A 15042-nucleotide genomic window follows, 5' to 3' on the forward strand; every position below is an offset into this window, starting at 1 on the left:
CTCAAATCAAATGTAATTTTAGTAATGCAGTTGACAATCTGATCATTTTTGAAAATCATCAATGGTCCACGTGTATAATAGATTATTCGGATAATGGGACATCGGCTCTCTTATCTTTAAAAAATAAGTACGAAGAAGAGAGGATTGGTAATCAAAGTAAACTCATCAAAAGGCAGGATCTGGTTCCCTGATTCGGAATAACTTTCAATCCACCCAGCCAAACGACCGTGGATTCGGAATACCCTCAAATCCACCCAAGTCCCCTGGGGACAACCGACCCGTTGTTATTGACACTCCTAACGAATAATAAGCAGCGACGACCCTCACGTGTGCAACATGGTACCTGTAAGAGTCGAGTACCTAAACAGTGAAACAGCACCCGCTCTACTATAAAAACAGAAGAAACAGAACGGTGAAAGATCGGGAGAGAAGAAAGGGAGTTGTTGCAGCAGCAACAGCTGCTCTCTGTCAAATGGACGGCGGCGAAGATGAGGAAGGGATCTCTCATCATCCCCTCTCGCCCTTTCCATTTCCTCCTCCAGCTGAAGAAATCGAATCCGAATCCCAAGAAAGTTTAGGGTTTCAAGATTCAGCAACAGCTGCAGAAGCGTTGTCCGATACGATTTCTGCATCCTCTTCGAAGCCCGATCCCCTTTCCGATGGTCTCCGTGATAAGATCGTGCGGCAGGTAAGTGATATCCATCTCAAATCGCTTCTCTTTTTGACCGAACCAGTAGATTCATCTATTTCTGATCCGTTTATTTTTTTGCTTTTATGTTATTATATATGATAGTCTTCTTTGGGACTTCCCGTTCGTCTGTATTAGATAAAAGCTCTTATTCGTCTGTCTTAAATAAAAGCTCTCATCTTCAATAACCCAGTTCTTCAACCTTCATTAGGTTTGTGTTTGGCGTTCCATGTTCGAGGGTTTAATCTACTTCTCTAGCTGGACAGGGCCGTATGGATGCACAGATGGATTATCTGAACTGTACACATGGGCAGGTCCTCTGTGGATGGGCCACGGTCCTAGAATCGCGCGGATTGATGACCGTGACCACATGTTTCGTGGAACTCAAGTGGACGGTTGAATTAGGAAATACTCAGCAGCCTATGTTGAACCGAAACACTCATTTGCTAAGATGTCTAACCAGCATGATTTTTCTGGATAACAGACCATCTATGGTAGTGCTTGCTAGATGGATGGTTCTGATCACCTGCAAATGCAGCCATGTGGGCCCCATTCAGTGAAATGTGCTGGATGGTAGTGCTTACTAAGATGTCCAGCCAGCATATTTTTTGGATAACAGACCATCTATGGTAGTGCTTGCTAGATGGATGGCTCTGATCACCTGCAAATGCAGCCACATGGGCCCCATTCAGTGACATGTTGGGCTGCAGATACATTCTTAGCATGGCTGGACCAAAAGAAGCTTGAATGGAAGTGGGAATAGTCTGTCAGATCTGTACCCAGCCTTATGTAGGGCATGACATAACCAGGCCCCTGGCATGTCCAGTTTGAAGAAATTCATTCCGGATAGAGAGAAATTGCCATTCAAAGTGTGGACTGTAAATTAGCCGTAACTTTTGATCTGGGCATTGTCCCGAAACGCGTGACAATGTTTCGAGGGTATGCTGGCAAAGTTCATCCGTTTTGCTAGAAAACGCAACCCTTCATTTTAACACTTAGATTTTCAGAATTTTTTCTATTTTTAGAAATTTTCATTTTCATTGTATCTTTTTATTCATGCAGTTTTAGGATTTTTGTCTTTTTTTAGAAATTTCTTATAATAATGCCGGGAATGCTTCGGTATTATTTGGACATTTCTATTTTTGGCAAATTAGGTGTCGGAGAGAGTTTTTACTATTTTGGGTAATTTTGAATTAGGGTTTGGGTTTTTTAATTAGTGGTGTAATTGAAAAATTCTACACATATTATTCAATATAATTACCCAAAATTTCTCCCTTTTTCTCGTGAACCACCCTTGTGGATTCAGGGTTTTGATTGGTTGGAGAAGACAGCGATCTTCCTTTCTCATTGTTTCACATCCTTCCTTGCATCACATGTGCTGGATGTGCATAAATAAACTGAACGAGGAAAAGGCGGAAGTGGATTGGTACTCAGTAACTCAGTTAGCTATAGCATACTGAGTAAACTCTGTGGGCCCACTGTAGATGTATTTGTCTTATCCATGCCGTCCATCCGTTTTTCCATCTCATTTTATGACAAAAGACCAAAATTAAAGCACATCCAAAGCTCAAGTGGACCACACCACAGGAAACAATGGAGATAATGACATCCACTGTGACCTTTCTAGGGCCCACAGTGATGTTTATCTGTCATCCAAACTGTTCATAAGGTCATGTAGACATGGATGAAGGGAAAACACAAATATCAACATGCTCTAAAACTTATGTGGGCCCCAAGAAGTTTTCAATGGTAGGTGTTCAATTCACACTGTTTCCTGTGGTGTGGTCCACTTGAGCTTTGATAATGCCCTAAAATAAGCCAGTGAAACGGATGGACGGGGTGGATAAGACACATCACGGTGGGCCCCACAGAGTTTACTCAGTACGCTATAGCATGCTGGGTTACTAGCACACTGAGTTTCTTAGTACGCAATTGCGGCTCATATAAAGCCAGATCTCTCTTTTATTATCTTGGCAGGCGTGCTTGATTGAATCAGAATAGTAGCCACATATCTAGATTGAGGTTGTTGATGGGTACTTTAAAAAAAAAAGGCATGGGCCAAGGCGTATTTGAAACTGCTCCATGCATGTTGATCTTTGTCATATCAACCGCGGAGTCTGCCAATATCAGCATCGTCTTTTGAAAGGAAAAGGTCTACTTTCCAGGACGCAGATAGCAGTCTTCTGTATTGTAGCAATCACAAGTTCAAAACAATTGAATTAGCCTCCAATCTTAGGTGTGGTGAATGCGATGTGGTGAATACTTACTCACATAGATACACGAAAATGATATGATAACTGCATGAGTTACAGCATTGTTGTTGTTTTTTTTCTTCTCCTTCAGCTTTCAAGATTCTGATTTATATAGTATCATGTAATGATTGATGGTTGTGCAGGTAGAGTACTACTTTAGCGATGAAAATCTGCCTACGGATAAGTTTCTGATGAAATTCGTGAAGAAGGACAAAGAAGGGTTTGGTAAGTGCTGAGGATTTCTCTCATGGTACTTTTTGGATGAATCTCTTGTTGTAATTGTTTGCCCAAAAAAAAAAAGGTTTATATTTGGCATCCCTTAGTGTTAATGAATGCTACTGATGATATTCTTGAACTGTAGTGCCAGAGAATGGACCCAGCTTGGGCCCAAACTGTTGCCAACCCTCGCCTTCTAAATCCCCATTTCATTGCTATATCTCCTTTATGTTGTCCAACAATGTCTGCTCTGTATATCCTTTGAAAATAATTTTTAAAAAAAAATCAGAAAGAAAAAGGAAAATGCATTCTTTGTATTGCTCATGTATGGCTACAGGAATATAGCATGGTGAGGATTGGGTAAGGGAGACCCTCTTAACCAAAATTTTAGCATACAGGGACTGCAACGGTTGGTTATTGCATCTTCTAGATCATAACCATTTTTATGCTAATGTATTTACTGCAATGAAGTTCGCAAGTTAGCTTGCAATGTAATTAGTGCTGCTCGCTCAAATTATGGAAAGTGCTTGATATGGAATTCGAAACCGAAGGAATTGAACCCCTGTTCCGATCTTCGAGAAAGGGGATGTCATGTCTTTTCTTGAGAATTTGAGCATCCAACCAAGCTGATTACTTGAATATTTTTTAAGGATATGAATATCATAGTGGTTGCTGTTGGATTATTTGGGCTTGCTCATTGGCCTGACCATCTTTTCGAAAACTTTGAGAATTGGGTTTTGGATCAAAAGGTTATAAAAAGAAGAGAAAAAGAATCTGTTTCGGTTTTATATTGTTCTATCGTTGCCAAAACAACTCGTCATTTTCCTTGCTATATATGTACATGCGTATCCATCTACCTGTGTTTGTGTACACACACACACACACACACACACACACTCGCGCACTCACGCAGTGTCTAGTGCTACATGAAAGGAATCAGCCTTTGCTTGAGAGGCTTCTCCTTCCATCCTAGGGTTTGATTCATTTGAGCCTTTTTTCCCCTTTAAGTTTTGCTGTTGTAGTTTTCTTTTTGCAAATTGTGTTCAATTTATGTATATATAAAGGTGGGTCACATTTGCATACTGGCTTACAAAAGTTACCTTTTTTTTTTCTTCTACTTAAAGAGTCTATTGGAGGCCATGAAGAGACCATGTGCATGATCCTGCATCTGTTGACTGTTACCCAGCTCATTGCTGTAGGTGGCTCAACATCTTGATTGTGTTGCAGGATTTGATGTTCCCCTTACTCATCTGAGCTGGTCCCTTCCCCTTTTTAATGTTTTTTTTTGTTTTTTAATATAATTATAAATTATAAATGTTATTGATTTGGATCCCCATTTCTTGAGTAGTTTTTTATGAAGGATCTAAAATTAAGCTAGGGAAGAAAGAAGATGAAGAAGCTGATGAAATATAGCAGGTACTTATGACAAGTTGCCTTTACTAGATGTTGCTCCTGGTGAAGCTACACTGTAGTTATGCCGAGCTTCTAGGATAGGTCTGAATGACTAAGCAACCAACTGCTCTCTGATTCTTCATCTGTACTGTAGACCTCTTGTTCAGATTTATAGCCAGTGTTTTCTGCTTTCTGTTTGTAGTCTTTCCCCCCCTAATATACCACCCTGGTTCTTATTAGGTAGAGATGAGAACCCATGTCAGATTCGGCCAAATAGTTATTCTTAACAATGCAATTTCAATGTTATTTTTTTGAAATCTTCTTGACTTGGCATATGATTGGATCATCTGAATATTAGCAAATCCATCTTGAAACTAAGTTGCCACTCTCACTTGAGAATTTTGCATTTTTTGCTCTTAGAAACTTAGAAAAAAAAAAATCCCCAAAAGATAACAAAAGTGAGTCTATCCAAAGACTAGTGCAGCCACAATGAAGTATGAAATTTTCATTTCAAATGTGTTATGGTAGAAAGGGTTGGGGCTTAACTTGAACCAGGGAATTAGAATCTGGAAGCAAGCAACAAGTCGTATTGATTTTCATAACACTTGCTGATCTTAAAAGGCACGTACTAGCATTTATTTCGCATAGGGCATCTCTCATTGCTGATTTCTATTGGCATTTCTATAGAATCTATACTTGATATGGGATTATATGTATCAAGTTCTTGGAAGGATGTCAAATAATGCCAAGTCCATGGAAATTTTACAAAGTAATTTTTAGAGCTTAATTTAATTTCTTGAATAGTTGTTTACAAGTGATTTTCATGCCATGCTAAAATTGGTTTCATTTTTCTTGTTGCAGTACCTATGGCAGTTATTGCTTCTTTTAGGAAAATGAAAAAGCTTGTCCAAGACATTTCATTGGTTGAGGCTGCACTTAGGACCTCGTCTCAGCTTGTAAGTTTAGCATGCAGCCTCTAAGCCTTTTGAAGTCCATTATACAGTAGCTCTCTCTCTCTCTGTCTCTCTCTCTCTCTCACACACACACACAAAAAATGCACAAACACACTTCTTATTTCCATTGTCACTTCACGTGCAGGTTGTAAGTTCTGATGGAAAGAAAGTGAAGCGATTGAATGCATTGCCAGATATTGATATCGAAGATGCAAAGGTATTTCTATGATGGCTTCTTGATCATTTTCACAGCAATCTGTTGTGGTCATAAACTTTATTCTAGTATCTAATTGGTGAACTCTTAGTTGCGCACTGTTTTGGTAGAGAACCTTCCAGACGACTATTCAACAGAGAGCATTCAACGAATTTTTGGTGACATTGGAAAGTATGCCTTTGCGTTGTTATCAAATCATTAATCGATGCCCCATGTTTGGGCTTTTTAAAAAAAGCATCTTATGATTCTTTCTGGATGCTCAGTATAAAGAATATTTGCATTCGTAACCCTCACTCCACTGAGGAATCAACAAAGGCCAGTAAGGCAGAGAAGGTGATCAGCAGCAAGGTATATGGCTTGAAATATTTTTCTTAGATGTTAATGTCATGCGAAATGATCACAACATTTCGTTTGGTTTCTTCATTATTAGGTTGCTTTGTTAATTTCTGGTGGATTTGAGGGATCATTTTGCTTTGTTTATTGAAGAAATGATGATAAGATACGTCCCATACATATCTAGCTGTCTAACTTTACCGGTTTTGTCCTTTTTCTTCTGGTTGTGGCATTGTGCAGCTTCATGCCCTCATCGAGTATGAGACAATTGAGGCAGCTGAGAAGGCTGTGAGCATCTCAACTTTGCCTCATTTACTTGTGCAGCCTTGTTTGTAAGTTTCTTAATGAGCTGCCTTGGAGGCACTCAATTTGCCCTTTCTGTGATTGGTCAGGTGGCCACTCTAAATAATGAAAAGAATTGGAGAAGTGGCATGCAGGTTGAGCTTCTTCTAAAGCGGATGGTAATCAGTTCTTGTTCCCATTGTTTCTTTTCGTCTTGGTGAGAGGTTATGTTGCATCCCATGCCTCCAATTATTTCCTGTTCAGCAAAAGTATGGGTTTGCACCAAAAGGTCGGAAAGGGACTCTTCCTGAGAAGAGCAACCATTCCACAGCAGCAGATACCGCTGGAGATGAAAAGAACAAATCTTCTGTCCACCACGATGAGACGCATGAAGAAGAGGTCAGTTGTGTTCCATTTCATTTTTCTAGCAGACCTTGTTCGCATGCATTTTTATTAGTTGGAAAACTTGCCAATCTGGCCAGTTAGTATAAAGGTATCTTCTTCTTTGATCAGTATGACTGCAGATTCATTCCAGCTAATTTAAGTGTCCCAGTGTTTATATTTAATTCAATTCATGGTGGCATGTATTTCAGGACTGAAGAACCTGTTTTTTGAACAAGAAGAAAATAATAGCATATATTCGTTATATATCGGAAATAAAAAGAGAGAATAATCTCATTGGCTTGTCCAATACGAGGCCATTTTTTCTTAAAGTGAATCTTTAATATACTCATAAATGTTATATGGAAGTGCCTACGAAACTAACTTTGAAACTGACAAGCCACCATTTTTAAACATTTCATCTGCAAATTGTACACAAGCTATTAATGTCCTTTTCTTCTTTCCTATATATATATATGTGTGTGTGCGTGCGTGTGTGTGTGTGTGTGTGTGTGTGTGTGTGTGTGTGTGTGTACCTCGGGTTATGACTTATGAGATACTGGGAGTTTTCAGCCTTACAAGAATATAAGGTGAAGGCATGTCTCCCGCTCATTAGATGAGCTGGTAGAGATACTGCAATGTGTGTGTGAGTGATCCAGGTTCAATCCCTGTTAGTGTTGCCTTTCCAAAAAGAAGAAGAAGAAGAAGAAGAAAAAGAAGAAGAAAAAAGAATGGGTGAAGGCATGTCATACATTTGGAGAGCAATCTCTCTCAAATGTGTGTGCTCACGCGTGTATTGTTAGGTAACACTGGGGTCCCTGACATGCAAAGTCTATACCCCGGGGATCATGGTTCGTAATCCAAACTATAGTCCTGATGGGATCCACGGTGGGCATGGGATTCCAAAAGTTCTCCCACAGTGGAAGATCCTAGCCCTCTACAGTCAGTGGTCGATACATGTAGAACATTGAGAAAAGTATACAATGCTCTGGAAACAATCTTCAAAGATTGCATCTTGGTAATCTTCCAATCTGGAAGGTTTTCAGGTGTCCTTGTCCACATGGGTCAATCAGATAAACACCCTGGATCACCAAACCTTGGGATTGGAAGTATCAGGACACTGTAGGTTTCACCAGGACCAGATATATCCTTAATTTTCTGAATTTGCTTTCCTTCTGCTTTTCTTTATCAGCATGAAGAGGAGCACTTACAAAGCGAGAAAGGTGGACGTCGAGGTCGAAATCGAGGCCGAGGAAGGAATCACAGTCACAGACATTATAATATTAATGGGCATGGTACTATTGTCACCCATTTTGTCATACACTTTTGTTTTCCTTTCTTTTCTTTTCTTTCCCCCCTCACCAAGATTTGAATCTTTTTGCTAATTAATGATAACTAGAAGCTGTTCTTCCAAGTTCATGAACTTTTCATACATTCTAATATATGGATTGAGATTTTTCTGGATGAATAGCAATCTCTTTTTGTCTCTTATAGGCCATGGATCTGTATCTGGGCCTGGCAGTGAAGGTCTGACCAAGCCCCCTCCAGGGCCAAGAATGCCAGATGGAACAAGGGGATTCACGATGGGCCGCGGTAAGCCTCCAACGTCCAATCATCAATGATTGGGTTGACAATTTCTTGTTTGATCAGTCCTCTGAACTCCAGAATGATTTTATCTATGCATACTGATTAAGCTCGAATTTCTTGTTCTTTGGTTTTGTTTGAGGGTGAATTTCAAGTTTTTCTTATGTCATTACTTTCACATGTTTAAAGGGAAGAAATTAGCATTGCCTTGCTACAACAATGCCTTGATTTTTTATCCACATGGCGCATCCATTTGACTTTTTAGTGTAAAATTTAAAAAAAAAAAAAGAAAAAAAAAATAGCAATATGTAATTATTACAGTAATTAGTTGTGGTTTGATTAGGCGTTGCTTGCCATTAGTGTTGCAGAAATTTTTCCTTATTTGTAACTTATCCAGTTCAATATATGTTAAAGATTTGATTGAGCTGTGACTATATGCCTGCTTTGTATGATGCGTATGTTGAACATTCACTGTGAATTATGCTCACCATGGTCCCATTATGATCAAATGGAGTTGGCCCTGACCACTGTCCTCACATGATAAGCCCCACACTTTGGTTGACAGTGCATCTTTTTATTCCCCCCTTTTTCGGAAGGATAAAAAGTTTGGAAAAAGGCCCAATTTTACAGTGTAAAGCAGAGTGACGTAGGCACTCTTATCTTAAAATGCTGGGATATGGAGTTGGCTGGACTCAATCCAGACCTGCCTGCTGCATTTAAGTTGGTTTGAGCTCAGCTATTCCTCATTATGGGCATATTGATTACAGAGGATCAGTCCCACTGCATATTTTTACCATCAAGAGGTAAAGGCTAGGATAGAGCCCCACCGTGGAAGTGGCAGGGCCATCCCGAGTTTGGTACAGGTGGCAGGCCATGAGAAAGGTAACTTAAAAGAGTTGTGGAAGTTCATTGAACTGACTCCCAACATTGAAGTTTTAGGGCATGTTTGTTTTCCTATTTACCATTGTAAATGGTGGTAAATAGGTAATAATAACGTATTTCTATTGTTTGGAAGAGATGAAATACAAAGGGGATTTTACTTTTTTTAAAGAGGGTGGGAATGACTGAGTGAAATTTGTGGATTTCACCAAGATGTATGTGTTCCATCCATGCCATCTATCTATTTTATTAGATCATTTTAGGGTTTGTGCCAAAAAAATTAGGTAGATTATAAGCTCAAGTGGACCACACTGCAGCAAACAAGGGGATATTGACATCCGTAGGTGAAATGTGAAGCCATCAGTGGGTCCCATACTGCTTTTTTTTTTTTCCTGTGATCCAACCTGTTCATATGATCACACAGACATGGATGAAGGGCAAACACAAATATCATGTGGATACAAAACACCTATGGCCCACAAGAAGTTTTCAATGGTGTGGGTTCAATCCCCGTGTTTCTTGTGCTGTGGTCCACTTGAAGTTTGGATTTGCCTCAATTTTCAGTTTATGCCCTAAAACGAGCTGTTACAATGAATGGACGGCTTGGATCAGACACCTGTATCATGGCGGGCCCTATAAAATTTTGAAAATTTTCCTTGATGTTAGTGTCAAGTGAAATCAAATGTCACTGTGTATGGGCGGGCGGCTACCGTGTATTTCTTATGGGAAATAATAATTGTTTATTTACATTTATTTACAGTTTTGTAAATAAGAAAAACACTTGGAAAGTGATGGGTTTTCAATGTTTATTTATGGAATAAACAAAGCCCACTTAGCCCAAGTCTGCTGCCTCTTGAAAGCTTATTAAGCCACATAACCAATTGTTTGTCAGGCAGGCACAAGTGGTGACATGGTTTGGTCAACTGACCATTGATTGGATGTGCTCTTTGGGTATGGGAATGACCCGAATTCTCCTCCGTCGGGAGATATAGCGATTATTATGTTAGGGACCTTACAAATACTGTTGGGGTCTCTACTCATGGCTCAGGGGTAGAAACCATGTGGTGTGTGTGGGCTGTAAGAATGTACTCACCTTTCAAAAATAGCAGTAGTGGCCAAGCATTATGATCGCTGGGATCTTCGAATTTTGGGGCATCCTTCTCTCACAATGGGGCCACATTGGATGACTGGGGTGCATGGAGAACCATGGGCCTCGGTTAAGTCTTAGGCCTCTATTTTGGTTGAGGAAGGCTAAGATCCCTCCGCTTGCTTAATTAGGGTGGGGTTTGGCATATGTAGTCCGGGTCGATAGAAATGTTGCAGAAAGGCTCTGATAATGTCTTTTCAAGGAATTGTCTTATTTGTTATATTATTATTATTGTTTCTTTTTTAGTAGTAACCTTGAAATTGCTATTTTCTTGAGTAAAAATAATACTCTATTTATTTGAGTATCTTGGCTGCACGCTTGCTAAGACGTCAAGCAAAGGTATGATGTGAACCGTTTAGCAGGTGAATCTAATTGTATGATAATCTCTTGATCATGAAATGTGGAGTACGATATGGGGAATTATTCGATTACTGCTTCATTCAACAGTTCCGTGACGGGAGTGAATGTAATATCCACTTTGTCCATCTGTTTTGCTGGCTCATTTTAGGACTAGAGACCAAACATGAGGCAGATTCAAAGTTCAAGGGGGCCACACCACAGGAAACAGTGGGGATAAGTTGATATTTGTGCTTTCCCTCATGTAGGTCTCACAACGGTGGGTGTCTTTATTCCCTCTGTTTTGTGTGTTATGAGGACTTAGAGCTTAGGATCAGCCTCATGTCCTAGCATTGAGCTGGCAAAACTGATTGACGGAGTGTATATGACACATATATCAGGGTGGGCGCATGGAGCTTAGGGTGGGAGGTGATCCCTGCCCCTCCATAGTACTCAAGGTGTGAGATTTGCAAAAGTGAACGCCTATTGCCTGTGAAAGCCTATCACATGAACTGTGATGGAAAGCTAGGCGGGGCCATTGTGATGTTTGTTAGGGATCCAATGTTTCTGAAGAAAATGAATATGCACATTGCTTCGGGAGTGGCAACAGAGATTTGGGTTGAAGAAAATAGTCTGCGGTAGCAAGTGATTTTGTGTGAATATAGGGTTCATGCAGGAAAGCAGTTCACTACATGTGTGCACACATAAGAGTTCATGTAGGAAAGCTCTTCACTCACTATAGGGCTTTTGGGCTATTGAAAGTGGTATATCATTTTTTTGGGAAGAATGGAAAAGCTTTTGCACCTTTGATGCGATTGTGTAGGCCCACCTTGATGTTGGGCTTACCAACCTTTCCACCCATTTTCGGTTTTTTAGGCAGGGCAAAAATGGGGAAATTAAAAAGTGGACCCCACCAAGAAACCGGGGATTGAAAACCGTTGAAAATTTCTACCCGTTTTGGTCACCTCATTTTTAGGGCCGGTTTGGCGGTTATTAAAGATGGTAGGATATCCTTCAATTTCACCTTTAGAAGAAAAGCTGGAATTAAATAAAAGGGCCCCGGGCAATCCCAATTTAAGAGTTTTTGTATCCCACCTAATCCCTTCTAATCCCACCGCCCAAACACGCCCTTGTGCCATCCAACTCGTTCATAAGGTTATTCCAATATGGATGATGGTGAAAAAAGACATCAGCCAGATTCAGAATTTCTGTTTCCCCCAGGAGGTTTCAAAGGTTGGAACCCCAACCTTGGCCACTTGAGTTTTGGATCTCTCTCATGCCTGGGGCAATGGACAGCAAACACTGCTTGTAGTCTGGTCACTTGAGTTGCGGCTCTCTCTTATGCTTGGCCTCTAAGTCCTAACAAGAGCTGAGGCGACGGATTGCAAACACCGCGCTGGGCGTGTCCCTTTGTAGAGAAGTCCTAATCCCAGAATCAGAGTGGTTGAACAATCCTTAACCTCTGATCTAATTTTTCATTTCAAGCGTCTTCTAGATTTCCATCTGTTAGGTAGCCACTTAGTGTAAAGACTAATTTCTGATTGGACGGTTAAATTTAAAGTCTAGTTACTTGTATAGGATGTGTGCAATTTCATAGTGCCTTAAAGAGTATCAGCTGCCAGTCTGTTTGACTGTTTCGGGGGATAAGGGTTCTCAATGAAAAAAATTAAATACTCTTGCTGAATGCGATGCTTGATATCACAGACCAAGAAATTGCGCGCTTGGCATAACTTTAATGCAACTGTCCAAATGATGGGCCCCAATTTCGGGTGGTTCTCATTCCTAAAACTGCACTGATTTGATTTGTCAGCTGGTGCATTGGTTAATGGACGGTTGAAATGAAAATTAACCAATGTTCCCAACGGATGAGGAGCATTCATGAGGTCCACCACTTTGGGTATTCTCTAACACAAGTCCTTGTCAGCTTCGCCCCACCTATAAGATATGTGGATGGTCAAAAAACTCGCCAGTTGTCTGCATCCCCAACATACTTAGGGCCCGTTTGGCCGGGTGGATTGGAAAGGATTGAATGCTACTAGGGTGGATGTTATGGATTTCTAGGTTCCATCTGTTAGGTAGTCACTTAGTGTAAAGATTAATTTCTGATTGGACGGTTAAATTTAAAGTCTAGTTACTTGTACAGCATGTGTGCAATTTCATAGTGCCTTAAAGAGTATCAGCTGCCACATTCTGTTTGACTGTTTCGGGGGTAAGGGTTCTCAAGTGAAAAAAATTAAATACTCTTGCTGAATGTGATGCTTGATATCACAGACCAAGAAATTGCGCGCTTGGCATAACTTTAATGCAACTGTCCAAATGATGGGCCCCAATTTCGGGTGGTTGTCATTCCTAACAACTTTCAAACCAACTGGCTTGCATGAGTGTAAAGGTTGGTGCTGTGCATACGTGGAAAAATAATGGCCTAACCATGGTGTATGTGTTTTATTCAACTTATTCTTTATTTTGTCAAATCATTTTAAGAATGAAGTGAAAAATCAGACATTCAAAAGCTTAAGTGAGCCACACCACAAGAGGAAGCAGTGGGAATAACAGAGCCTACCATTGAAACCTTCTTAAAGCCACCGTGGTGTTTATTTGCTATCTAACTTATTCATAAGGTCACACATGCTTAAATAAAGATAATACACAAGTATCAGATTGATCTAAAACGTTCTTAATCGGAAGAGTACAATCCCCATTGTTTTATAAGGTGTACTTTGCTTAAACCTTGAATGTCTTAATATTAAGCTCATACTTTAAAATTATCTTACAAAACATAGATAAAACATATACATCATGGTTGGGCCACGTAGTTTTGACACTAGCGAACTGGCTGGTGTTGTGGTCATCGGACAAACCGCATCACAGAATCTGCTGATGGAGATAGGTCCACTCGTGATTGGGTGGGACAGCTACTCGTGCAAGTTTAGTAGAGGTACGAGGACCCCTGATTCTCCATCTCACTCGCGCATGTCTCCTTCACATTCGTCGTATTTGCAAGCTAGGCAAATACATGAGCTCGTTTTGTCTCTATCGGGGGCGCGTTGCTGCTCTCTGACGGCTGAAGATAGGAACCGTTTATTTTGGAATCAATCCTATACACCCATAGACAACATTACTTTGGACAGGTGACTGACTGTAACCAGCATTTTCTGTAGATGAATTTAGAAATAAAAGTTTTGAACTCCAAAATCAAAGGTCTGGATCATCGCTAAAGCGTGATCATAGAGTAATAGAAAAATAAAATGTTGGTAATGATAACACCAACTGTTTAAATCGTTGGATGATTATTAATATTATTATTTTTATTTTTGGTTAGCTTGTTACTACACCCCCATTGTTAGTTCACACTTCACTGTTAGCCACTCCCACTACAAACCGATACGAAGACCACAGTCTCGAAATGAGGTATCTTCCACTCAGTCTACCACTTGAGGATCAGGGTATAAATCATTGGATTATCTCACCACATGAGCGACTGCTACACGCTCTGCCACGGCTTGCTTACGAAAGCCTTTCACATGAGCTTCCTGTGACCGAAAACTAGGTGGGGCTCGCTGTGATGTTTTTAAGACATTTCTTCTTTTTATCCGTTTTCTCATATTATGTTAAGTCATTATCCAAAACTAAGTATGCTGCACGGTAGGAAAAGGTAGGCAGAGAAATACCGACCAATGAAGCCTTTTTGAAGCCCCCCGTGCTGTACAGTACCGCAATAATTAAGATGAACTGAAAACTTGTTAATTTCAGTTTCAATCCTTTTTATTTTCTCTAACGTGACCCACTTGAGTTTTGAATCTGCATATTTTTTTTTAGCACATATCCGGTTTGTTAAAACGGAGAATGGATTAGCTATTACCCTAATCATGTGGGGCTGCCTTGATGTATTTATTGCATATGTATGTTGTTCATTTGTTTTTATCTCATTTTAAGGATGCCATTCCAAATCACAAGAAGATCCAAAACTGTAGACCATATCAATAGAAAGAGTGATAAATAAACATTAAAAATATTTTATGGGCGGTAAAATTTTTAGATTAATCAGATCTTTATATTTTCCCTTTATTTATATCTTTTTGATTGAAAATAAACATTAGTAAAATATTACGATTGCCATTTGAAATTTTTAATGACTGAGGCACTCAGTTACCACTTTTACTGTGGTGTGGTCCAGCTGAGAATTGGATCTATATAATTTTTAGGTCCCCATTTTAGATGTGATGAAGAAACGGATGGACGGTGTGGATATACAAAAATTCATCAAGGTGAGCCGTACGGTAGGGGTAACACGCACTAAGCTCTTAAACGGGTAACACCTAATTCGCTCCCGTTAAAACGGACGGCTTTACCCCCACCTGGCCATCTGGGGCATGAATATCCTGCGA

The 15042-nt window shown here is 40.0% G+C and overlaps 1 protein-coding gene across 1 annotated transcript; it reads left to right on the forward strand.

Moving 5' to 3' along the window:
• Window positions 1-366: 366 nt before the first annotated feature.
• LOC131245568 (la-related protein 6A-like) lies at window positions 367-8729 on the forward strand. The gene is made up of 11 exons (XM_058245121.1): window positions 367-688; window positions 3084-3165; window positions 5410-5504; window positions 5647-5718; window positions 5807-5886; window positions 5979-6063; window positions 6289-6336; window positions 6441-6509; window positions 6595-6729; window positions 7904-8006; window positions 8206-8729. Exons 1-11 carry the CDS (start codon window positions 473-475, stop codon window positions 8331-8333), a joined length of 1113 nt encoding a protein of 370 aa, XP_058101104.1. The 5' UTR covers window positions 367-472; the 3' UTR covers window positions 8334-8729.
• The last annotated feature ends 6313 nt before the right edge of the window (window positions 8730-15042 follow it).

Source organism: Magnolia sinica, chromosome 5, assembly GCF_029962835.1.
Source record: "Magnolia sinica isolate HGM2019 chromosome 5, MsV1, whole genome shotgun sequence".
NCBI classification, from domain to species: Eukaryota; Viridiplantae; Streptophyta; class Magnoliopsida; order Magnoliales; family Magnoliaceae; genus Magnolia; species Magnolia sinica.

Excerpts from the sequence above, each read along its gene's own strand:
- LOC131245568 (XM_058245121.1), top strand. The coding sequence starts at position 473 with ATGGACGGCGGCGAAGATGAGGAAGGGATCTCTCATCATCCCCTCTCG. Across the intron at positions 6,510-6,594 it reads AGCTTCTTCTAAAGCGGATG|CAAAAGTATGGGTTTGCACC; the intron begins GTAATCAGTTCT and ends TTTCCTGTTCAG. Across the intron at positions 8,007-8,205 it reads TTATAATATTAATGGGCATG|GCCATGGATCTGTATCTGGG; the intron begins GTACTATTGTCA and ends TGTCTCTTATAG.